This window comes from Amblyomma mixtum, chromosome 4 (assembly GCF_055824585.1).
Source record: "Amblyomma mixtum isolate Tamu chromosome 4, ASM5582458v1, whole genome shotgun sequence".
Lineage (NCBI taxonomy): Eukaryota > Metazoa > Arthropoda > Arachnida > Ixodida > Ixodidae > Amblyomma > Amblyomma mixtum.
The window spans coordinates 128,381,915-128,408,508 of NC_143015.1; the positions used below are offsets into that span (position 1 = coordinate 128,381,915).

Below are 26,594 nucleotides of genomic sequence, written 5' to 3' on the forward strand. Positions count from 1 at the left end.
ACCTTCAACGGCCGAGCCTCTCGACAGTTCGTCTAACTTGAACGGTGGCCAGTGCCATGACCTGATTGGAGGGTTTGAACGGCTGGCTGCCGCAACGGTCAGCGGCGGCTATAAAAACGGAGCCGCGCCGAGTCCGAGCAGCAGACGGGCAGCAGAAGAGCCACCACGCCAGTGCTACGCTTGCTCGGGGCCGCCCTACTTCTTCGTGCTCGCCCGTTGTGCTCTCGGCCCTTGTACCTATCATGTAAAGCCCTTGTACATATTGTACATAAACGTCCTTTGACTCACCGTAGCCTCGACCGTTTCTTGGCTCAGCTGTGCGCTACAAAGGCAGCAACTAGGCTGAGATGCTCCAGTCCCAACCGTGGTGACCAGGCTCGGAGGCCCAGTCCCAAAAATGCGGCGTTGTTCTTGCCCCCGCGAAGCACGCTATCATGGCCTCTAGCGAACTCTATGACCTCTCGCGAAAGCATGAGTTTAGCCTTGTTGGCGCCTGGTTTTGCGATATTAGTTTGATGGTAGTATTATAGTTAATAAAGACGATGACGTACAGTGCGCACCGCGAGTGTGCGTTGCACTTTATCATGAGGCGTGATCGGATACGGCGATGGTATATAGTGCTCTCGTGCCCAGGCCAGCAGAGCTCATCTGTTCACGGCCCGGCGGGTTCGAAACCCCAGCCGCAAGAACATTTCATTCATATAGTTATTTGGCACAAACCCACATACATCGCAAATACATCGCAACATCTTGCTCGGGATTTACCCATTGGAATACTGCTTTCGCACTAATATTGTTCGGCCGGGCAGAGAGTCCGTGTGCGTCCCTCTTCGGGGTGGGAACTTGCGCTCTGCAAACGCTGGGCGCTCTGCCATTATCACGCGGCAGCGCTCTTTTGTGCCCGCCGCTGGGTTGTTTCGCGGCGCATCGCGCTCCGTACGCACGGTCATCTCAAGACAGAGTGGCGATCGCATCGAGGAGCTGAGGAGATGGCCGCCGTACCAGCGGTGGCTGCTCGACGGGTCATATCTGTGCTCATGTAGCTTCTCCTTATTCGCGCGCACTCTGCACCGGTGGCGCTGCACGTTAATAGAACCAAGGCGGTTTATGAAGGCGGGATCAAATTTCCAGTGCATTAAAAGAAATCCATGTTTCTTGGATGTCTAACAGGATCTGTAAGCCCATCCAAGTGAAAGACGAACAAGCAAACCTAAAATTCATAAACTCTTAACCAGAATGTACAGTAATTCAGTTTCCTGTCCCGTTTTATCTTTCTCTGGCAAGGAATAAGAAAAAGAAAATCAAAGGGATGTGTCCTGGTCATTCTCCGATGTCTTGTTTCACGCAATAGTAATTTTTAACTTAAAATTCATACGATCCATTAAGTTGTAAGAACGTTTGTTTATATATTCAGAGGTAATACAGGTCCAAATATGCCCTTGATAAGTCATATCCTACAACCTTATATGCAAATTGAAACTTGTTCACAATGTGTTGAACAAAACCACACAGAGACATGAGGTAATTAAAGAGGTGCCTTTATTACAGCTTTCTTGATAAACGGGTGATCATTGGCCGTGTCCGCGTGTATAATATATATATAGTAATATATTTGTATGTATATATAATATATCATAATATGATGCGTGTAGATACAAGCCTTCACGATATGATGTGACACAAACGAAACAATCGCTTCCCCAACCATCGCGCGCAGTGTTTTTACAAAGACGGGTGCGTGTGGCAACAATCACGATCTCTTTCATCCCATTTTTTATTTCAGCACCGTAAACTGGGTAGTAGTAAAATAGGTGTGTAGTGCTTTGGTGGCGGGGGAAGAAGTCGTCATAAAAAATACCCTCGGCACGTCGACAGTGGGCCACAGCTTAGCTTGAAAAAAGCGTTGGAACAACACCAGTCGCGTTTATACAAGTGCAAAAAACACGGGGCTGACATCACTGGACCGACTGCAGTCGACCCACACTGAGGGCGCTAGCATCGAATCTTGATTCATCAATTGGCGGCCAACGGGGAACTAGCAACACAGGGTGTTGAAAGGAATCGACCATATGGTTTGTTTTCCTCGGCATTTTACACTTACCCGCTTTGTTTTTTGGCCGGATGTGCCCTTTCTTCATGCATTACAGCGTGCGAAGAATCTGCTTCCTTAATTATTTGTGCATGTGATCTGTATAGGCAGTTTATTGAAAGAAAAGATCTGAGACTGGGCGTTATGGGAATCAGCAATGTGTGAACTAGTACCTAATAATTTTACTCCCTAATACTACACAATATAGGCATTTTAAGTTAGAGGTTTTGAAGCAGTAGATCGTTCCAATTACGCTCCTCATCAGAAAAGCGTCGCAGTTACGCTATCTGTCGCAATCTTATCTTCGTCAAGAATTTTTTTTACAAGCTCTAGGCAATATCAGTAACTTTTCAGTTCACCTATACGCTGCTACATAAGCGGCACCTGACCTTCAGTCCATGAAATCAAAATTTCCTTTTTTGATGTATCTACACAGGTCGTCCCACGGCCGCCATTTGCTGAATTAAAATCCGATGTACGAGCATTGATAAACAGTAGCAATTTGGTGCTACACTTAGGTGACCAAAAGTTTTTAAGGATTTGGACATTCAAGCAAAAAGGCTTCGAAGACAACTTGCTTTTCCTTAATAAACCATGCGATAATACGGACAGGGTATGGTGCGGACAGAATCTACCGTGGTATCCAAACGGCCTTTTTTTTATTTACCTTGTTCGAACCAGCAGCTTTACTCTTGGTTTCTTCAAGCTCGTGCTCACATATAACGATGTGTATTGACTCAGAAAACTTTCACTCAACATTAATGGTAGCGTGCGCGGTGTTAAGGTGTAGTTTCGGCAAAAATGTAGATATGCAGGCAAAGGCTATAGTAGCGATGAAATCAAACGATGCAGATAAAAAACAGGCTCTCAAAAAAAGGGAAGACACAAGAGAAAAACACAAAAAAGCTCTGCTCTCAGAAAGCTCCAATCATTCGCCCATATCAACAAGAGCAGAAATATGCCTTGACACAATTCTTTGTTGAAGATCATCACGCGTTTGGTCCGGCATTATTCAACTCGGAAAGCTTAGGAGAATAAAAGCCACAAACATTCACAATAGCGTCACAATCTCAAGCAAGAATCTATTACCACACACCACGAATGCAGGGCTGGTTCAACTTCTATTCGGCCTAACATCTGTAGATTAGATACTCTCACAAGCTCAACCATAACCATAGCTTTCAACAGTGTATAACCACACGCACATCCGATTACAAGCAGAGCAATAAAGAAAAGAACTTTCAAGCAAGCAATCAAAATAAATAGAAAGCACATAATCCTCCATATATAACCACACAATCAATCCTGAAAACACAATATTCCGGAAGATATGAGCATTGTAATGAGATCTAATAAAGCTCCACGCTATGCAACATACGCAGCAACCACAGCATCACACTGGCGGTAAATATAAATGATCAACATCCCAGAAAACAATGCGCCCAAAAGAAAAAAGAATCACAGGCACATTCATTATGCGAAGGGCGGTAATGCAAGGGTGGATCATTTCAAGATATAACTGTTGGTGGGTGCCTTCCAAAAAGTTGCAATCCCCCTTTATGAGGTTAATTGGCTTCAATGTTCCCGGTAGCTAAAGCAAACATTATGCCATAAAGCTGCTTGGACGTGCAGAATCCAAAATCTTAAATAGCAATATTGTGCGACGAAGATCTCTTTATGACAAAACTGTCAAAGTTTACAGAGTCAATAGAACGTCAGCTCCCAGGAGTATAAATAACAAAGTTCAGGAATTGGCCCAATACATTCACTATCATTAATAACTTCCGCATATTCCCGCTCTTCCACGCATCCACCTAGCGGACATAGAAGAAAATGAAAAGGTAACAGACATTTCACTCGCCGAGCCATGTGCTGATTGTTTTCCTGAAATAAAAGTTTACGTAATCCGCTCACACACACATGGCAGCCATGACGACGTTCTGTAACGAATCACTTTCTGCTCTAGCCAACACGACGTGATATGCGCATGCCTGGAAGCAGGCGTAGTTTCACTTTTGAGTTCTTGGGTGAAATTTACTTAACAAAATATTTGTTTTCTAGCAGTAAACGGACTGTCAAAAAGTGTTGAAGGTTGAAAACAGACATCCATACTTACAACACTTCAACACATTTCGGAAATCGAAGGTTTCCGAAGAATCCAACACCAACATCTTCATTGTAACTTCGGCATCAGCTACCCAGCCAAAAGAGCCAACAAGACACACATCAGGCAACCACGGCTTCGGGAGATACGGTTAAGAGTGTGGAATGGAAAAGACGCGGTCGTAGCGATGCGAACACTCACAGTGATAAGCCCCGCTATTTAGAGCTAGGGACTTTTACTTAAAATAAATCGTGGCCTAGATTTAGTGCTTTGAGATAATCGTGACGCATTTTTATAGGTAATGTTCTAGCAGAAAACCGTGAAACAAAAAATACATTTTTCCAGCCCACAAGTGCTCTCCATTTCATCACAAAGAGTGCTCCTTTAAACGTCCTGTAATTTAGTTCTGTTTAAACATTTTTAGGAAGTTCTGATGTGTCAATAACTGCATATAACTTATTGGAATACATGTGATTCTGAATTCCGCTGCATGGGATGCCCGCAAGAAAAGTATCAAGAGAGTATGATTTGTTAAGTGTATCTGTAAGTCAATGCACACATGTACATACGAAGTGGCCCATAATGTGTCTCCTTTTCAGAAAAGATGCCTAAAAGCACGCAAATTTCTTCCCCTCAGTACGTAGTTGATTCCTCTCACGCACAACTTAACATTAGCTGCACCAAGGCAATCGATTTCTTTTCGGTAGAAGCAGTAATTTATAATGCCCTCATAGAATTTCTTTGAAAGTACATTGAACTTTCATGTCACTCAATTCCGCAACTCAGGCGTCGATGTGGTTATTATCAATTACAATGTCATGTGACAAGGAACAGACATGGTGAGTCCTAATGAATACCTTTCAGCAGTCTAAATGTGCCTGCTAATAAACAAACTGCATCTTAGTGAACATGGAAAAGTGTGAAACCAACTAACTAGCGTCTAGAAGCCACTAACAACAATTTAACTGAGCGCTGATTTCAGCAACAATAGTAAAGAACAAAGACCAAAACAGGTCATGATCTGCCGTCCATCATCCGCCCACCATCTGTACACCATCCATCACGTCCATCAGCTCCGGCCATTATATGGAGGACTGGACAGCTTAAAGCTTAATTTTAATTCATTTTGAAAAATAGACGTCCGTACAGCAGCTTAAAAATCTTAATATGGGCGCTTTAGAGTGACTCGACTTGGAAAGACTGATTTTCGGCAACTGATAAGTGATAGTTTTTGGAGATACCAAAAATGTGTGTTATTTATTCCACTTCGTTGGCTCCTAGTCTTCACGCCGGGCAGATTGCTTGCACTGACAGATTTAAAGCAGCTCATTCCTGCACTAACAACTGAAGTAACGTTTCAAACGCACATAACGTGAACCCGCAAAACAAAGAAATGGTTTCCAAGGGATATACACGCTGGAATCCTATCACACGATTTCCAGTAAGTAGCGACATGGTGCCGCATTCTGACAGCCAGGAAACAGAGCTGCATCCTTGTATTGTGTTGCTGTTGAATTTAAATTGTCATTGGGCGTATACGCGCCTCCTACTCTGGTCCACAACGCCAAGTACTTTGATGATCACTCAACGAGGCAGTCAGCTCAAATCTGTTTGGTACTGCAAGCAATGTTAACGGTCGTTACACCAAAAGACGATCGTTACGGTGCCGCGGGGATGAAGATGAACTGGCTCTCGGTCGTTGTAAAAAATTTGAAATCTGACTCTGAAGCTTTCTGATCGCTGAACCATGCATGGTGACTGAACAGAGATATTTAAAATATATATATATATATATATATATATATATATATATATATATATATATATATATATATATAAAGCAGCCCAGGAATGGCCTTCGAAGCATAAAACCGGCCAGAATCATTAGGTCATAAACTTTGCCCATATAAGACACCTTGCACGTATGGGCCATAGCACTGCCCAACCTTAAATAGAGGCCTTTGGTTTAAAATTTATTCTTCTCGTAGCCAGAAAACTATGAATATAGCGTACTGTCGAGCACAACGTGACATTCCAGCGCGATTTATCATCAGAGCAATGAGCAGTCGCAGATACCCTAGCGAGACAGGAAAGTTTTCTATTTATCCGTTAATCCAAAAAAGTATGCTTAGGCTCAGCCTCTTTGCATGCTTACCGTTGCGCATTCCAACTAATATACAAGAAATGCATTATGGTCAGGGCCACCTAGCCATCAAACTGAGGTCGACAGTATTTCTGAATTAATCTAGTGAAGCTCTTGTGCTATGTTATGTGGACCAAACTTGGTGACGGTGAAAATTCTAAATTCATGCGGGACAATATTTACCGCAGCTTATTGTTTTTCATGCCGTGATAATCTCAAAATTATCGCCCAAAGCACTGCAACCGTTCAGCAGCGTAAAAGCAGACGCTGTTCAGAGATCTGCAGTGGCACATGTGTGCGAATCGCAATGCTCAGAGGCTTAAAATGAAATCGCTTAAAAGGTGACACATCTATTACGCTAGACAATCAGAGCATGCAAGCTGTATTTAGAGTAAATATTCACGCCTCTTGGGCCTCGTGAAACATTTCGCCATTTGGGGACTAGTGCAACCTGTTTTACAGAGAGATCGACGTATCTAACTCTAGGACAAAAGTCTACATGTCAAATGATGTGAAAAGCCTGCGTGCAAGCTTTTCAAAGGCATGGTGGCTGACGACACACACGTTTTTTTAGTAGCAAAGGGGAGTGCATAGCTAGGGACCCTTCAGAGATACCTCAGCAAACCTGACACTAGTCAGCGAGAAGCAACGCTCAAAAATAAATGGCTTTAATTATGATCCGGAGTACAAAAGCACGCTCTAAGTACCGACAGCAGTTCTTGCAAAGGCCTGATGAAGCTTAGAGGATTAACGAAGTGGTTACAGGTAACTTATACTCCTCCTCCTAGCCACTACGTTTAGGTGTACGAAGAGAATTCTACTAATTACTTAAGACTCGTTGGAGTGATTTATAACAGCTCGTTCTCTAAATAGCCAAGCCCACCTTACCTACTACATCTCATGTAACAATGTTTGCTTTGTGGTAAATAAACTTCAAACTTCATACATAAGCTTCGTCACCATGTTTAGCTCAAAACCGTCATTCTTGACCATAATTCATAGACGTTTTTGATTTGACGCAAACAAAGAGGTTCGGAGTATCCCTTACAAATGGTAGCTGTCTTTATGCCAGTCCTCACTGGTAACCAGCAATACTTTTATACTTTTTTATTATGTATGCACCACATAAAAAAAATGCAAGAAAAGTTTTCTTAAATATATAGTACAAGATATGTGATCATATTGTCATGTTCTGGTGGTAGCAGAAAATTTTTCTCTCGCATAATAATGCAAAAACTGCAAGCCGATTCAATCATGCGGAAGGCCTCCACTTCCGTCTATGTATCCTGGCACTCTTTTGACTCTCTGTCTTCTCTTTTTGTGGCCCCTGTAAAGTAAGCTCTCTGTAGTCTCCGGTTTGCTGAGGTCTCTCTGCAAGCATATTTTGGGTGGAAGACGAACACCACCCCTATGAAAAGCTACACGGTACTCAACAACATCCCCTTCCATCCCCCCACTCATCCCCTCCCCCAGATACGTGATTTACCAGGTGATACACGGAAGCGACCCGAGGTGTCACCACCTGTAGTTTGTGTACGAGTTGAGTGCTCTGACGACGATCTCAGTGAAACAGGTTTATTCTGCAGCCCTCAGTGGCGGCCGACGTACAACGACAATGACGCGTGTTCACGTTCAAGAGGATTTACTGAAGCTACAACTACTCAGTGGCTGAATGATGTGCGCTAACAATCTGCACGCGAAATTAAACTCGAGCTGGTCAGCTTCGGCGTTCAACTCTAACTATGGAGTGAAATGAGGTACGCCCCGCAAGTTTCCTTAATATATATATATATATATATATATATATATATATATATATATATATATATATATATATATATATATAACTCTTTTGCCCAGCTAGTTGTCTTGCTCTATTCGACGAGGCGCGACAATGTTTTGTTTCGTGCTCTCCGCTTCCTTCATGTTCTTGAACGAAGAAGTTTTTAATGTTTCAATTTTAATGGCTATTACAATGAAAGAACAATAGAAAACAAAAAAAGAACATTCGCTTGCATTCCACAATTAAGCTGGACTGCTCATCCCGATGTGCTTTTTCTGTTTCATGAGTTAAAAAAAATTCCCTGCAGCTTTCTTCCAACCAGATCTCATCTGCTGTTGTATGGTGCGTTCCCAGAGGCCAACACCAGGAGGACTCTTGGCAAACTGAAAATGCGCAACTTTTAGCTATCTTGCACACAACTATGGCACATGCCACTAACATTGACCTCCTGACTCTCTACTCGCGGCACAACCGGCCAAAAAAAGCTTTTGTGCCAATGTGGCAAACGTGACTGACTTCATCCCCATAAGCAGGAAACTCGGCATTTCTTAAGGGCAAGCTTGACCAAGATGTACAGAAAGAAATAAGTCTGGAGACGTTTTGTGGCGCACCCTTTTCAAAAAAAAAACAAAAAACTCTGCGCCTTTCAAAGGGCGTTCTCAACATGAAGTATGCGCATTTTGACACTTGAAGACACCGGGAGCAGCGCTGGTTCAAGACTGACAATCTATAAATTCAGAAATTATTCTGGTTTTATAATCAACCCGCTTTTAAGACCGGCATCCTCCTGGATAATGCAATAGGGCCTTTATATATCTTGTAGTGACCACGTAGTATGCTTTGCACAATTACTAATGTTAATTGCACATAAATTAAAAAATAAAACTTTGTCAAACTGTAGGTGTACTTGCTGCATTAGAGCGCGCTGCGAATAAGCATTCGAATCAGTACGCTTCTCATCAGCTAGTCAAAGCCCATCTTTTGTTTCTGTTTTGTTTTTTTCAGGCAAGACATTTCTTTTATAACAACTCACTTTCACGAGCTGTAGTCGTGCTAACGAACACCCACCTACATTTGCTCCGGCTGCGCATCAACCACCCCCTAAACACACAGGATAACTTAAACGTAGACAGAACCATCCTGAGTGCCAGTACCAACGTTGCTCCAGGCATCCCAGCTTACGCCACTCCTCAAATACCTTTAGACTACATAAACTATGGCGACCGTCTAAGCCCCACTATTGCGACGGTTTATGGCTAAGCTTAATTTCCGTGCTCTTATTTCAGTCAGATCTCTGGTGACCTAGATGATGATATTGACGGTAATGCTCGCAGCGTCCTGAACAACGCACTAGACACACGATTCAACCCAATTTCTCACTTTCCTAGATGGCGGAAAACCTAAACACAGACATGTTTGCGAACATGAAGAACCGACATTCAAGGAAGAAATTCTGAAAGCTTGTGCAGTCTGTGAGGTAGAGCTCCTGCTGATATGCCGAGTTTCAATAACCTATGGCAATGGAGCTTTAGTGCGCTGCCAGCGTAGCGACGACCACCAGTCAATACGTTCACCAGTGATTAGACCTATTCTAGAAAACCACACATGTTAAGCAGTGTGCAGCAGATGCTCAATGGCACATAAGCCAGTATTCTAGAAGTTCCAACAAAGCAAACATGTCCGCATCGGTCCATGCTTACTGGTTCGAGCCGCAATATCGGAGGTGACAGCAAAGTGACGTCAGCTGAGCAATCTTTCCTGTAGCGTCGTCTCGGTTGAAAGTGCCCCTGCCAGTGCTTATATAATTGTAGCGAAAATGTGAACGTTGGAAAAATTAGTGCTGAAATACATAGCAGTTTAGCTTAAAAGGTTCAAAAACAGAAACAGGTGTCCCAATTAGACGTGGCGGATACTTTATGCAACTGACGCTAGTCGAGACAGCGGCATTTGCTATTGTTCAGAGCAAGAGCACGGGTCCCGCATGCCCACTGGACAGGCTCATTTGCAGGACACCTCACTAATACGAGTCATGGTGTCACGCTGTACAAAAAAGGAAGCTGTAAGAATGAAACCAATGATAGCCAAAAATGAACAAGAGCGATGCCGTCCCAATGAGGTGCTACCACTGGAACAGAAGGACTTTGCTCCATCTCCATAGGAGGAGCTGGCTACACTGCACGGGAGGACTTCACTATAGAAGTTGGCTACGTCCGCTCTCGCGCGTCGCACAACTTCTGCGGCGACGCCATGTGCATCGGAAGGCTTGAATAAAAAGGTAGCACAAAAAAAAGACGATGAAGGCTCGATTCGCTGAGCAGGTTTTGTCGCCTCTGATGCCAGAAGCGCACAGCAGTGTTACCGTAAGTGCCGAGGTATTTGGCTGAAGACGACGCGAGGACGGGTGTCTGTACAGCTTATGAACACCTTTGAAGTGCTCACCTAGAGTACGACGCGTACAAAGTGCGGACAACGATGAAACACGGCTAGGCGCTCTAAGTATACAATGTGAGTCGCGTGGTGTGGGAGGGAGCTTCGCTAGGGTATCAAATGGTGTGGCTGACCGCTTCCCTCCGCTCTAGACACCCGCGGCCGTTTACGTATTTTAATTAAGTCCAGCAGAGAGTTGTTAGCAGGGTGGTAAGTGCGACATTACGATTGTCCACCGGAGCGCGTACAAGCGTACCGCTGCCTCCCGAAGCCGGCGGCGTCCTAAAGTCTATGCTAGTGAGAGAGAGCTATGAAGCTTTCTTCCAGAGCGCATTTCTATTCATATATACTTTAAGTTCAGAGTTAAAAACGAAACATGCGCTCTGGTTTTTTGAAGACAACAGGGAAAATTAGCAGGTCTCCATTGCGTGAAACTAGTTGTGACTGAAAATATCAATGCAGGAATATGCACTAGCTGCACTGTTTCGTCAAGTGATAACTATGCGTTTGCTACAACCTCAAAAGATATGTTTCCTAGAATCATGTAAGTTTACATTTCACTTCGTGATATGCCTGAACAGAGCAATTAGGCTCCAACGTATATATATAATCACTTGTTAAGATCTGCACCGCATAACTGCAATTTCAAGCCCACCAAAAAGTCCCAAAAGGTGTTGCTCAAAACTAAGCACAAGAAGTGTGCTTGGTTGTCAACAACACCTTTTGGACGTTTTCTATTCACCCCAACGGTCGCACTCCTCAGATTACACTGAAGCTACTTTCAAACACCAGCCTTCGGAAACCACTTAAAAATTAAGTTTTAGATCTAAGCCAAAGTACAGAGGCTGAGGTTTTTACCGCACAGAGATTTATCGGCAACAAAGAAATGAAGGGACTGAAACCTGCTAGAAATTATGGTCTGCAGGACGAGGACATGCACAGTGGTATGCGACAGATGCTCGAGGAAATGGCGTTGGCCGCCGTCATAGAGGCTTACGTTCACCGTCGTTCAATAAGAGGTCTGCCAATACTTCTGAACGAGCAATAGACATGGACGCTCCAAAAATCGGGAAAGAAATGAGCTTCTGCAAAACCTAATCATTTCTTGGGTGCAATGTCTTCACCTGGACATCCGTAACATCTGTAACCGACATCTGTAACCGTAGAGGTGGATATGAAGCTAAAGACCCTGTACAGATTTAAAAAGGTGCAAAGTGAACAGGTTTTTTCAGACATTTGCTGTGGTTTTTATGTACACAAGCGAACAAGGAAAGGACCCATGGCATAAGTGGCTATGTGTAGTTCAATCTTGCATGCGTCGTGCGAAAGATGCGCATGCCAGTTACGCTGACATAGCACGCTGAAAGTGCAATAGAGGTAAACTATGCACCCATGTGCTCACTGACAAAGACAGCTCAGTGGTGATGCTGTTTGGTAAGCGACAACTCATTCTGACGAGAAGCTGATGTGAAAAGTGATCTTGATACGTACCCAGTCTCTACGTTCATCTACGCAGTCATAAGGAGTAGATTGGTCACATTCAAATTCAGACATGCACAGCCCAACATTAAAATTAGCATGCAAGGTGGAAGATAAGATCCCGCATGCACATCTCTCTTATACAATATGCACTGATGCCACGACGTTTCTAGCTCTAAATGTGGACCGCTTCTTACAACGCCCCCAATCACACAATAACTCGGAAGAATTTTTGCCACAATCATGATAAAGAAAGTACATTAAGTGAATGTAATGTTGGACCTAAATGTTGATGTCGTAACCATTTTGCTACAGAAAAGTGAATGTACTTGTGTGAATGTCCAGATACAAGTTTTGCCTTACACGAGGAACACGAGGATTTAAACACAATGAAACAACGCGTGATCTCTAATCGCATTTCACACGCCAGAGTAATTAGTTAATTTAGAGAGTGCAGGGCAACACTACAAGCCATGCTTACTCCGAACCATGACGAAAACACAAAGTGAATGAATAAACAAAAGGAGATTGTGCCGAGCTAATGGTTTTACATTTGTCCTCTGGCTCTGTGCTCAACAAGGCATGTCACTGCTTCACTTAAACTTTAAGTATTATAGAAACTCGTGAGTGGCAACGAAGTGAACACTTTAGCGGTGCTCGCTTTCTCTCTTATGGAACAAAACTGCAAAATAAACATGAAGAAACAGAACTGCTTCTGCAAATACCAGGAGTTTTTGTTCTTGATTTGAACTAACTTTGCATGTGAATGGTATCACTGCGGTTAACAACTGCTTTACTTTTAAACAACTTACCGATTAGCACAAGTCACATCTTCCCTTTCTTATCAAACCATTTAAAAAATGCAGACACAAAAACATGACTTCCATATTTAGGGCGTGGCAGAAGCTAAGTAATTTGGCCACCGTACAAGTGAAGGTTTATCGTACGCCCGTTTGCGATCGGCAAAGCAACCAGGCATTGCCTCAAACAACAGCTCACATATAATGGGTCACAAAAGCACATGCACCATGGACAGCGCACTTTTTGACCACGACTAGAATACAGTGCGCGCTTGTGACCAAAGGTTACTAAAATTGCGGGACCCTAAGTACCCCAGCCATTATCAACTAAAACACAAAAAGATTCTTTCTCGAAAACAAAGATCAACCAGAGTAAAGTGCACAGTAAAACAGCGTGCACTTTTGGAATATGTTGTCAGAATTGAATTCAGCTTTAGAAACACACTGGTTTTCCACATTCACCCCATCTCCAACGCGAAACAGACGTTCAAGACAAACACTTCGTTCCGCAATTCCTAGTCCATGAATAAGCACCCAATCAAATTCTAAAGTTTTGATTCTGACAATGACAACGAAACGGAGACTTATCACAGAGCCGGTGCCTCAACAGTTATTCCAATCTGATGTGAAGATAAAGTTTAAAGAAGCTCCATTGTGCATCAAAATGTTAGCGCCCTATAGTTGAGATTAGGGCAACGCTAGTCGGCTGCTGCCACCGGTAATTAGGATTTTTTTAAGCAGTTGCGAGATTAAATGGCGAGCGCCTCTGTCAGCAGCGTAACGAACTAAAATCATTTTATATACAGATCAGCGTCTTGCCAAGATCTCTCAAGGGCATCAAACTGACTGAATTCCCACATTTAGCATAAACCTAGGCGGAACCAGCACAGGAAGGAATGAAGAAAATTTTCACAGAAAGCTAACTGAAATTGCCGGTGCTGGTAGAATAAACACAGTGCCACGTTGGTGCCAATGATCAAGCACAGGACCAAGTATCTGGGCACAAAGCTATCATTGGAGGTGCTCGTTCACACTAAAAGCTTGAAGTTATTATGCACAGGCCATACATTCTCGCCTTTTCGCGCACTTCAGCTACCTCATCAGTTTCGCCACACATCAGAACATGTGACACAGATTGATTCCCGCTAACACATGTCCCTCACAAATGAACATTACAAGCAGCAGCCGACACCAAAGCAGTCACCGGAGAAGAACATTTTTTGCCAAAGTAGCACAGACAGATAATCGGCAATAGCGATTAGGCTTAGACGAACAGAGGTTCGTCTGTCCCGCCTCCCGGTACAGCGTTCGATATATACCCCACGATGATGGTCGTTCGGACGAAGTCACCCCGGTTGCGTGAAGGGCACGCAGCCCGACGAGTCACCGGACTTGAGTAAAGGCGGCGGGGCGAGGCAAGACAGGAGAAGATGGCACTTGAGGCGGCGGCGGCGGGGGCTGGCTTGGCGAGAGGGGGCGCCGTGAAACGTATGGCGACGGCGGAGCCCCACTCAGGACTTCCTCTTCTTCTGCTGCCTCACGAATTCCAGGGCGTCCTTGTCCCACGCCCGGACCTCCAGGGCGCACATGATCTCGTCTGCGGGGAAAGAGAATTTTCGCTTTAACACGACCTTCGTAGTAAGCGTCCCGGGAAGCAACAAGGTTCTCCGTGTTCATCATCTATATTCCCTGCCAAAGGGTCCGTGGGCGGAGCGAGAGGGGGAAGTACGACCGTAAACCTTATCGCTAATATTAGGTTTAACTCTTATCTTAGGCCTATTATTAGTCCCCGCAGAAGTCATAAACCAGCTCACTAGTCGGCGGCTATAAGAGGTTATACTCCCACGTAGCGCGAAATGGTTTTTCACGAACCGCAACGCACCAGTACCACCGCTCTTTGTGTCTTCTAGTCTCGTGATTCCGTCTGCGTTCTGCGCTGCTACTTAAGGCACCAGTATACGTCTGTTTGCAATTCACTGAAGCACTGAGCAACGTTTTTACGTTAGCTTGCCACAACACTTCGTGAGACTTCCTGACATGTTTCAATCTCTAAATCCTCATTTAAGAAACGTAAAAAAAAAAGAAAACAGACAGGCCTTTTGGTTTCTAGTTCCTACTTTTTTAAAATTCACTTCATATGTGGAAGAAAACAGATGGCGCCACGAGCTCGCTCATGCGAACTTGGACGGGGATTGATCATGGTCTATACGAATGCTCCAGCTTATGTGCCGTCCGTTTGTTTGTAGTTTTATAGAATTGTAGTTTGTAGTTTGTAGAATTTAACTCGCAAGTGCCCGATAGAACCTTAGTTCTGGCTAAAGGGCTCAGCTTACAATAAACTATTACTAACCGCCAGCATTAAAAAACCTCAAATTGCAGTTTACCAACGACGCAACGCATTACCGACAAGATATTTCACAGCCGTTCATTTCTACTCTAGACAAAACATTAGGAAAAGATTGTGGCACCCAGAACATCACAATGCTATATTTTTGTTCCGAAAATTTCTTAAGCTATCTGCATATTCATAAATTTAGGCAAAGAAAACATGAGAAATCATTTTTTCGTGCTTCTTTTCTCGATAAGTTCTTAAACATTTTCGTTTCGCAACCCCATCTTCAATGTCCGAGCCTGTGAATGAAATTATTTTCTAGCACTTAAGACACAAAACGCTGCTGCGTCAGACAGAGGGTAAAAAATTTGGAAAAGATCAGCTATGAAAAGGAGCTCCAGTGCTCTAAGCTGCCCAAGAGAAGGCTTTCACCTATCCACTTTCAGAGCGCAGCTGTTAAGTGCCATTCCATTTATTTCGCGGTGTTGCCGTCGTAGTTCCCTATAAGTGGATGATAAGGAAAGAACAAACGAGGAAGGAAAAACTCAAAGCACCCTGAACGAAAAGGAGGAGGAAGGTGTAAGAATACGCGAGGAAAAAAGGTGCCGGGCGCAATTGCCGCATCCGGGCGCACTGCCCGCTAGTAGATCGAGTGTCTACTGGACTGATTTGATTTATTAGTTGAACAACGTGCACCAAAATTGTTAGAATTGACGATAGATGAAGAGGTAAAAAAATTGGCAGTGGCTTATCTCAGCTAGGCCCGGAGATACGTAGCGAAAGCCGTTTCGTCTACTGACAATTCTGTAGCGACACACCGCCACTGTCGTTCAGCACCTTGGCGGCGTCTCTTCGCGAGAGGTTCCTCTCGTTCTTCAGGCGCCTCGGCTGCCTGACCCGCCTGGCCTTTCTCGCCTAGTTTTCACACTGTCAGCCAGCCTTGTACCATGCGACGACTTCTGGATCGGAAGACTCAATTTCATGCAGCCTGTAGAGCTGCCGTGACGAGCACGGCCGCTCTTCTTCCATGGTGCGTGTCGGAGCGAGCGCAAAGCTTCCGGCTTATATCTCAGCTGCGCGGCTACGGCGCCATGGTTGGCGTGGTACTGGTTGCCTTTGCAACGGAACATGCGCATTACTGGCCTTTGGCAGGCGCCACCAAAATGCGCTTCTAATAGCCTAGTTTAGCCTTCGCTACAATATGTGAATAGTGGATCATGAGTTGCAACGGATGCCAGCCTGACGAAACACATATGCAACTGCTCCGGGGGTCAACTGCACCCACGACAAAGCATAAATGTTGAGCAACTTTCTTTTAAATAGCCACTCACTCTTCTCCTTTGGCTGCAGCAGCGGCAGGTCGACAGGCTGCGAGGGTGCGATAGGAAGCGTCCCCTCTACTCCCGGCACGGCGGCCAGTGCAAAGAAGGCCTCGCCTTCGAAGTCATTGCGTGTCACCATGTCGTGGTCCATGACCGTGAAGCTCAGCAGGGCCACCGCTTGTCGGCAGCGTTCCTGTCCCACGGAGCTGTGGTGAAGGACAATGGAAGCAGTGCAAGAAGCCCAGTCAAGGGGGTACATGAACGAATGTGTCACACTGTAAACGCATAGAAGTTGTACTCCCGAGAAACCAGTCGCCCTTCACAAGACGTTTGCTAGACTCGGCTTTATATTATCATCAGCAGCAGCAGAAGCAGCCGCCAACTACGTTCACAACACGACAAAGACCTCTCCAGTATCCCTCCAATTTACCTTGTCCTTTGCTACCTGCACCCACATTATCCCCGCAGACTTCTTAATCTCTTCCACTGCCGCTGACTTTCTGCTGCCTCCTGCTACGCTTGCCTTCTCTTGGAATTCTGTTACCCTAAGGGCCCATCGGTTATCTTGCCTTCTCATTAACTTTGTATTATACATTCATACTTTACATTACACCTCTTCGTGAACGTTTCATATAAGCAGCTTGCGGTCGTCTCATGTCATTTTGTGACGCTATAGACGAGCATTAACGCAGGCAGGAAATTTTTCTCGTTGGTGCTCTGCGGGAAGGGGTTTGAAACTCTACACAAACTAAAAATGTGGAAACCAATAGGCCCACTGCAGAAGCAAAGGATAGTGGGTATTCGATACGGTAAACTGTTTCCAGAGGAAGTCCAGTCTAGGTGGTAACGGAATGTTTCAGCTACGCACTAGAAAGGTCGACACTGAAATGATTCAGCACATGCACAATGTTGTGCAGGTTCACGATGGCACGCACAGTAATGATTTTCTGACAGGCGGCCAACGCTATTTTCAGTGGAACTAGGCAATTCTAACTATACAGTTCGACAGTACGATGCTACTACCTTCACCACTGCGCAAGCTCATAGCGCGACGGTAAAGGCAAAAGACAGCGCTCGCTAGTTTTTATAGCGTTTCAGGTATGGAAGAGGAAACCCTCTTTCCAGTGTAAATATGAATTTCGATTGACCTCATTGCATTAAAAGTTGTCGAGTTATGTACTCAAATGCGCCATTCTTAACAGGTTCACTTCCTCCCTACGGCAATGCGGACAAGGTTGCGCTGGACGTGCACCCGTCTTCGGCATCGTTAGCGTGCGAACGACTGCACCCAAATGCGCTAACTCCGCGTGTACGAAAAGTTCCTTAGGCATAGCGCAGTGGGCTTGCGCGTGATCCCAGCGACGGTCAGCCGAGCGAGGGCCCAAGCTTCCAGGGCGCAGCGTGGTTACAGCGGCCCGGCCAAGCCACAGAATTCCTAGACCATGCCTTGGGAGCGGGGTGGTTTTTAATTTTCTAGCGACGCTGCACCGATTTTGAAAGAGGCAGTACATGGCGTGGGTGGCTGCGGCGACCGCAACCCTGTCACTTGTACGGAGTTTAGCTCGGAGTTGAGTCGCCTTCTTTATTAAAATTACTTTGTTTAAACGCGTTTGTGCGTGGCTGCGGTGCCGGTAGCACCTTTCTCAGTTGTATACCACTAGCTCATCATAGCGAAGTGTTTTGCTGTAGCCACTCTACTATGCTCTCGTTCGAACGTTGAGTGTCCCAAGCGTTCGGATGTTGTGGCGTGACTTTGATTGTGGTAATGTTTCAACAGCTGTTGCGTTATATTTATTTTCTTATACCTCTAAGATTCATCCTGCTGACCCGTAATAAACGGCGTTTCGCCTGCTGCTTTGGGGTGCGTTACTTTTCGGGAAATGTCATGGCTTGCGAACAACCTGAACGAGAGAGGCTACCGTCGCTGCTGTATTCAGCTAACGCTGCCAGAGGTGCGTACGCTACGTATTCAAGGCTATAAATTCACGAAGAACTTTAGTTTGGTCTAGTCGGTTCATAATTCACATGGCGCTAGTCCGGTAACATATGTTTTTCTTTTTTTCCCCATATTTGGCGCTGTTTTCTTTGTGAACTATTAATTCACACCTGGCTTGGAGCAGAAGTGACGAGAATTTCGGAGGCCAAAACAAACAAAAATATAAAAATAACTTACCCAGGAGGAATGCGCACAGCGTGCAGCACAAAAACTCCATGTCTGCGCATTATTAAATATGTTTTTGCTGACATGTTGTTAGAAAACTAGAGTTAATTAACTTGTGCTATGGTTACGGCATAAGATTGAATTTTGCATACTAAAATTTGTATTAAAATTGTGCTCTTGTTAAGTCTTGAGCTTCATTTAAAATATTTATTGTTTTTTACCTATACACTAGTGGGCAGGAGTCATCTAACGCTATAGCTAACCTCCTCCTTAAGCGCTAAGCACGTTTATATGTCATCGCTATGATCGCGATTTCGCACCCTCTTCCACACTTCTTTCATTGAATTTAACCACGCTCTCCGCCCGTCGCCACACTGCATCACTAAAATTCTTACATTGTATCGTCAATTCCTCGGTAAGGCTCTCAGATAACAACTACATAAACTTTGCACCATTATCATCTACAAGAAGTCATCACGAGCTAAATTTGATACCGTATTTTGCACGTACTAATTTGTTCAAATTCAGCTTTTTCCCTGTTCAATAGAAGCCTGGAATTCTCTACCTGGGTTCATTCGTTCATCTCCAGTTCAAAGCTTTATAACTGCCATCGAAAAGGCATAATACCTGAATATTCCTACCGTGTCATTAACAGTTCCTTTCTTGTTTGATACTTTTTTTGTGAGTGTTCTGACCTTTATTGTGCTCACTTTGTACATTTTGTTGTATTCCCTTCTCTTGCGGTGCTGTTTACGTCGGGCAGACCGGCAGATGCTTAAACAAAAGGCTCATGGAGCATGAAAACACAAGGAAAAGTGACCCTCTTAGGTGACGTTGCCGCTCATTGTGAAAAGTGCAAATGCCAACATGAAAGGCAGCAAGAAAGGAAATCGGAACAAGATGGCGGGCTTCCGCGCACGAAGTTCCGCTGCAAAAAGTGCAAGTGCGCACCTGAGTACAAGAAAACCGAAGTTCTGTTCCGCCATAAAGATAAGCTCACGCGCGAAATAATGGAAGCGCATCACATCCACAGGCAAGGTGAAGAATGCATCAGCAGTCCTTCCGTGACACTTAGCAACAAGGAATTAGCATACATCACTTCACATGTGACATAGGTTTTGATTTTCACGGCCCTTTCACACTATCATCTCACTTCTTTGTGTTATGTTTTCGTATATATACCCTTCCGTCCTTCAATAAACCCAGTTGATAGTCAGCGCTTGTCTTGTTGTTGTCCCGCCTTTTTTTGCGCTGTTCACCAGTATGAGTGCATACCAACTCGCCCAGATCTCAGCCTTACTTGTTGTGTTTTGTTACCTTTGTTGAGTATTTTACTTTTTGTTTCTCCCACTCCTGCCATAGCGCATATAATTGCGCTGCAGTATGTACAAATAAATAAATAAATAAATACTGCACAAATAAATAAATAAATAAATAAATAAACAAGCACATGTAGTGCAAAAAAAAGCTAGATCATAAGCTTCTGTGTTTAGGAGTACACATGAGAGGACAGAGAGGCTTACAATTCGAAGCTCTCATCGAAGAGCGGGAACAGGGTCCTCTTCTGTACTCGGGTCCTCTGCTGAGGGCAGTCCGGGAACAGGTGTCTAGGCAGAAGCTCCAAGATGACGAACGGGTCACTGAATCCTAGAGTTTTGGGAACGAGCGGAACAGAGCATGCTTCCACACAAACCAATATACCTACAGGTTTGGCACACAGGAATAACTAAACTGCGTCCATGCTACGTACACTGCTCTAAAGGACATTTGCTTTTCTCCTTGTCACATGTAGGAACAGCACACTGAACCCATTCAAGACAACTGCGCTAACAAATTACGTTAATCGCTCCCTTTGTTTTCCACGCTGTTGTCGGCTTTGCGCGCAAGACACCAACCACACCAATTTTTCCAAGACGCAAGCGCTAGTCTCCCAGCACCAACCATCAACACCACCACCGCCACAAGCACCACAGTACGCTGATACTGCGCCACAAGCACAACCAAACCGCCACCACTCGGACGATGTCACAAAACAATTCCCATGCTTGCCACCCTCATCGTAACTATAGTCACCAACAGCAAAAAAAAAGATCTCCTAAGATAGCAGCCTTGTTTCTTATCGTCATCCGACTCCTAGCCGCCATGTAGACCTACTCTGCAACACCCCTCATTCATCGCAAAACAAAAAAATCCCTGCGTTGCCCCATGCAGCTCCAAAAGCATGCAAAACAAAACGAGAACAAACTTACTGTCTTCGCCACCTGAAAACAAAAAGAAAGGAAAAGAACGAAAAAAATTCTTCGTTAATGGCCAGGTGGCGCTTAGGTTCCCCGATTACTGATATACTGAACTTAGGAAAATGGTGCTGCCTCAAAATATGCATGTTGCTTTTCGCTCTACAGTGACTTTCGATAACGCACTGAGGCAACAACAACAACAAAAACAACAAAATAATGATAGGATGACCAGAAAATATATTCAAGCTAAAACTCGACGACAAGCTCAGAATACTTGGCCAACGCGAGGAGTAATCAGCGTGGGGAGGTGAAATACGAGAAAAAAACACAGCGGGAAGAGGACAGAGGTGATAAGGACGATGGCTCGCGCATTAAAAAAATTCAGTCACGCTTTCCGCATTTTTTCGCGGATCGACGTCCGTATTCGTTGAGAGAAGCCGTCTAAAAATCCGTAAAAGAAAAATGTAGCAGTAAAAATGCCGCAATTCATTTGAAACAACGGCCAAGTAACTTGCATACAAATTATGGCCAGAAGAGCAAGACACCTTTACTTTTCTTGGATTCTTGGAATGAGCGCATTGCAGAAAACTTGGTAATTAATAAAGGCCTATGGATTAAAGTACAAAAATTTCACTAAGCTTTCCTCGAATACCAGAATGAAATACAACTTTTTTCTCTCCAAAAAAAAAGCATGTACTCCGAAACAGCTAGTGATTCTGACCAGTTAAAGGGCAGCCCTAAGCCACTGTCTAAATAAACATAAACCAGCGCAAAACATGGGGAGAAGGAAGAAAACGACACACAACGCGCTGTCCTGAGCTTCTGCCTTTACTAAGCAACCGCTTTGGCCATAAGCCGTGCTGCTGTTATGTTTCGGGCATTTTTAGGTTCCGAGCAGAGACACGTGACCACTTAGGTATCGCTCTTGACTCTACAGTCGTGTACAGTACACGCCCGATGTTGTACACAGGCTCCCGCGAGCAACAGCTGAATAACCCGATTCCATAATCTTAATTTTATTGCGTAAGCAATATTACGACAGGTTTCAGCCCTTCGCGTCGGGGCGGCCGCGAGGCACGTTTGACCTTGAAGGGCGGCGCGAGGCGCGGCGCACTACAGCTGTCGCCGCTGCCGAGTGGAGGCGCTGCCCTCGCCGCGCTCTCGCCAGCTGCGGAGTGTGGAGAGGAGGCTGGACAACGGGGGGGGGGGGGGGGGGGCGTATAAAATGCGTTCGCTGGCTTGCCTGCTCCGTCGTTATGCCGCCTGATAAACAGAAAGGGAGGCTACGTCGGCTTGACGAAGACAGGAAACGACAACGGCCTTCGGAGACAGGTGAAGAACGCGAACAGCGCCTTGCTATGCAGCGCGCTCAAGACGCTGCTAGACGGGCGCACCGCGCCTCTATCGAAACGAAATCGTCTACAACCGGTGATGATCCCGAATGCAACGCTATGGATGCTTACGCAACCTACCAGGTTTAACCAAAGCTAAACCCCAGCAAATTTTATTCATCCCCCTTCAGCAAATACATAAACACAATAGGATGAATTCTTTTATCCCTGTAGGCTTATGTAGAAAATGCCTTCTCTAAAACCTCTTTACAAGATGAAGCGACATTTCAAACATTTCATTTCTTCGTTAAACACTGAACCAGGGATGACCTTGCCAATTCGCGAGAGGCACTGCTATGGACTACTCAAAATATTGAGCATAACATTTTAAAGCGTAAGCTCTATTACTCGCGATACAACTCAGAATTTCGCCTGGCATTGTACATTTGACCTTGAAACCCGGCCAATGACCAGCAACCACATGGCTGATTGATTACCAGTGGTCACTTGACCTATGGCCTTTACCTGTGACCTTTCGCCTTGCCCTTCAGAGGTGAGATTTCGAGTGTCTGATGTTACGTCATGCGATGACGTATAAATGAAGCCACTGCATTCTTAGCTATAGCTACTGTTGTGTTTCTACCCCCCCCCCCTTTAACTCCCCTTTGTGTTATTTATTCACAAAGGAAAATTGGGTCACTGACCAAGTCAAGAAATGAAAAATGACGGTTCTCTTTGTGTGTTCCCGTCACACCTGTGTCCACTTCGGACCACGTGGGCCCGATCAAGCCGCTACCGTGAACAATCGCCAAGGTCGACAACCTCGCGACGACCATGGGAAGTGAGAAGCTTGGAATGCCCCTCCGAGCCTCAGCGGATTAGTGTGGCAGGGATGTCAAAGGCCATTGTCAGCCAAAACCCCAGCGAAATTCCTTGAACGGAGTGCAGCGGCGACGAAGGCAGGCGAGGCCCAGGAGCTATTGTCCGAGCACCCACCGTGAATGCGGAGGCGACCTGGCGGCGCCGTCACGCTGGCGGATAATTGAAGAATTCTGTGTCCCCGACTCGCGTTCTGGGCAATCGGCGGGGAGGCAAGTTCATTCCCCTGCTGAAAGACTTCAGGAGATTCCTTTCCCCGCGGGGCTGGATGAGTCAGCAATCTTCCCCTCTCTTCGACCCAGCTGCGACAGAGTGGACAAGCTCGCACCTGCCCAGCCGTGGGCGGTAACAAGGAGGTCCCCTTCGGTCCATCCGATTGGACAGTGCTCGTCGACCATTTTTCCCCAGCCAGGGATCTGGGGAAACCGGACGATATTTAACTCGGCCGTGAGTGTGGCCGAGAGAAGCCGGCTAGCTCCAGTCGACTACGGTTGACGAAGACGTTCCCCGTCCCCTGAGAGCCATTCTCAGTCCCGCTCTCTGTAAATAATGTAAATATGTGAATACAGTTTTTTCCTTCACTTCCCCTACTCCCGTCTCCGGCCCACGTCCCTTCCTCCTTCGGCAATGCGGCGGTGATCCTGGATCCGATGCCTGGTGGGACACGCTTCTAGCATCGGCAAAATATATCAACTGGTGGCAGCGGTGGGATCTTCCACGCTTGGTCCTGGCTTCGGCAGTGGTGAGCGCTTGACTTTCTTTAAGAATCTGCCAGGCTTGATAACTCTGGAAATTTATCACTTCCTGTAGATTGTTTTTCTGCACGTGCTCGCTTATGCATTTCACGTAGCAGCTTGTATTGAAAGTCCTCGTTCGGAAGTTGCCATGGATTTGAGCAAGCTAAAGAAGCCAGAGTTGATGTTGCTGTGTGAAAAGCTGGGTATTGAGGCCAGGAAGAGTCACAGAAAGCCGCAGCTGATTGAGGCTATTAAGGAATGTGGTGCTAAGGAGGGTGACAAAATTTGGGAGACCTGGGAAGTCATTCAGGAGGGAATCAAGAACGCTAAGGAGGAGGCCGACAGGGTTGAAAGGGAACGCATGGAGAAGGCCGTTAGGGTTGAAAAAGAGCGCAAGGAGGAGTCCGACAGGGTTGAAAAAGAACGCCTTTACCGCAAGGAAGCCGCTAAGAAGGAGGCCGACAGGGTTAAAAAGGAACGCAAGGAGGAGGCCGACAGGGTTGAAAAAGAGCGCCTTTGCCGCAAGGAAGCCGCTAAGAAGGAGGCTGACAGGATAGAAAAAGAACGCCTTTACCGCAGGGAAGCCGCTAAAAAGGAGGCTGACAGGATAGAAAAAGAACGCCTTTACCGCAAGGAAGCCGCTAAGGAAGAGGCTGACAGGATAGAAAAAGAACATCTTCGTCTCAAGGAAGCCGATGAAAGGCAACTTGCTTTAATGCGTTTGGAGTTGCAAAATTTACTGGCGAAGCGCGCCGAGAGGAATTCGACATTAAATCAGGAGGTTTCGGCGCGAAGTGAAATTAAAATCGTGAATGAAAACTGCGTGTCTTTGCCCATTGCCCGCGTCGCAAACGAGAGCCCGCTCGGGGTGCGTCTGACCGAGGCAGCCATCTCCCAAAACCTGCCTAAGCAGCATCACTCGATTTCCTCAAATCGCTCGGATATGCTGCCCAAAGAAAAGGGCCTTTGTTTTAGAGATAACGCTGCGCAGGTCCTTACCACTTCGAAGGCTCGTGAATTCGCAGCGCCAGCAGAGCACGTAGTTGAAGAGGGCAAACCTGACAGCGACTGTGGAGCTCCAAGCCAGAGCGCGGCGTTAGCGGAAAAGCGCGATGCCGCACAGATTGTCCTTGCAACCCAGATAGGCGTAGGCGCAGCGCAAAAAGGTAGTCCTCCAGAAAGCAGTCGCGCGCTGAAGGTGGCAACTGCAAGTTCTACTGTAAGCGAGGAATGCGCCTCATCGCTGCTTGGAAACAAAGATCAGTTCAGCGATGAGGGAACGACAGCCGCTCGCGACCGAACACCCGAAAACGAGTTATGCGTCAATGAAAACTGCGTGTCTTTGCCAATTGCCTGCGTCGCGATCGAGAGCCCGCTCGAGGTGCGTCTGACCGGGGCAGCCGTCTCCCAAAACCTGCCTAAGCAGCATCCCTCGATTTTCTCAAATCGCTTGGATATGCTGCCCCAAGAAAAAGGCCTTTGTTTTGGAGATAACGCTGCGAAGGTCCTTACCATTTCGAAGGCTCGTGAGGTCGCGGCGCCAGCAGAGCACGTGGTTGAAGAGGGCAAACCTGAACCTGTAAGCCCGAAGCCTGTAAATTCTCACGGTGATGAGCTAGAGCAGGCTTTATTGCAAACTGGCGATGAGGCGAACGCCGGTGACTTTACCCGTGACGGCTCCGCGCTACCTAATGACGAGCCAGCCCAGGACTTACTCACTTCTAGCACAGGGGTAAAGAGCACCGATAGTAGTGCAAGCTATAGTGAGTCTTCCGAATCAGGCACGAGTGATGAGCTGGGGCTAGGTGAGGAATTGAATACCAATCTAGTGTTACCCCACTCAGATGGCTTTCTCGAACTCCTTCGAGTGGACAGAGAAACGTTCACCGCTGAGCAAGAGAAAGACCAGACTCTACGTAACTTGAGTCACCAAAGTGACATAGGTGTGTCACGGAAGAACATACCTTTCCAGCTCCGTTCTGGCCTGCTGTACCGCCAGTATAAGGATAGGAAAGGTATCGAACACGACCAACTTACTGCCCGCGTCGCGATCGAGAGCCCCCTCGAGCTGCGTCTGACCAAGGCAGCCGTCTCCCAAAACCTGCCTTTGCAGTATCCCTCGATTTTCTCAAATCGCTTGGATATGCTGCCCAAAGAAAAAGGCCTTTGTTTTGGAGATGATGCTGCGCAGGTCCTTACCAGTTCGAAGGCTCCAGAATTCGCAGAGCCAGCAGAGCACGCGGGTGAAGAGGGCAAACGTGGCCCTGTAAGCCTTATAAACTCTAACGGTAGTGAGCCAGAGCAGGCTGGATCACAAACTGACAATGAGGCGAACGCGCGAACCCGATCCGAGAGAGACGGATACGCTGGCACGGCATTCGCACTCGTTCGCTCCCTTCTCGCATTCTGCTTTCTGAGCGTCAGCTAAACTTCAGAACCGCGAGACTTGGACGAAGAACAGTGCAGGGTCCCAAGCTGAAGTTCCTAGCCTTGTGTAATTTTGCACCTGCTAGAGTAGCTATCGGACCGCGGCCGCGCAGGGGGCGGCTGAAAAATAGGAAGCAGTAAATTCCTCTGATCGCAACGCCGTTTGCAGACGGATTCGAGGAATAATCTCATATTGAGTTTAATGCTTCTTTTTTGTCTTTTGTTCATTACACTCTCCTATACAAAAATGAGAGCGAAATTTTGGAGCTTGGCATTGCGGGGCGTTTCAGAAAATTGCGAGGTAATGACAACGCTGATGGCCTCAGCCGAAGCTTTCCCGTGT

The 26,594-nt window shown here is 45.9% G+C and overlaps 1 protein-coding gene across 10 annotated transcripts in view; it reads right to left on the reverse strand.

Moving 5' to 3' along the window:
* Positions 1-1,522: 1,522 nt before the first annotated feature.
* The window catches only part of LOC149348194 (BAI1-associated protein 3-like), a 397,925-nt gene continuing 372,853 nt past the window's right edge, over positions 1,523-26,594 (reverse strand). For all 10 annotated transcript variants that reach the window (XM_089587980.1, XM_089587976.1, XM_089587979.1 and 7 more), the window contains 3 exons: positions 20,164-20,287; positions 16,489-16,685; positions 1,523-14,422 (listed from right to left, as the gene is read on the reverse strand). In XM_089587980.1, coding sequence (XP_089444106.1) covers positions 14,337-14,422; positions 16,489-16,685; positions 20,164-20,287 — 407 coding nt within the window. In that variant the 3' untranslated portion in view covers positions 1,523-14,336. The remainder of the gene's footprint in view (positions 14,423-16,488; positions 16,686-20,163; positions 20,288-26,594) is intronic.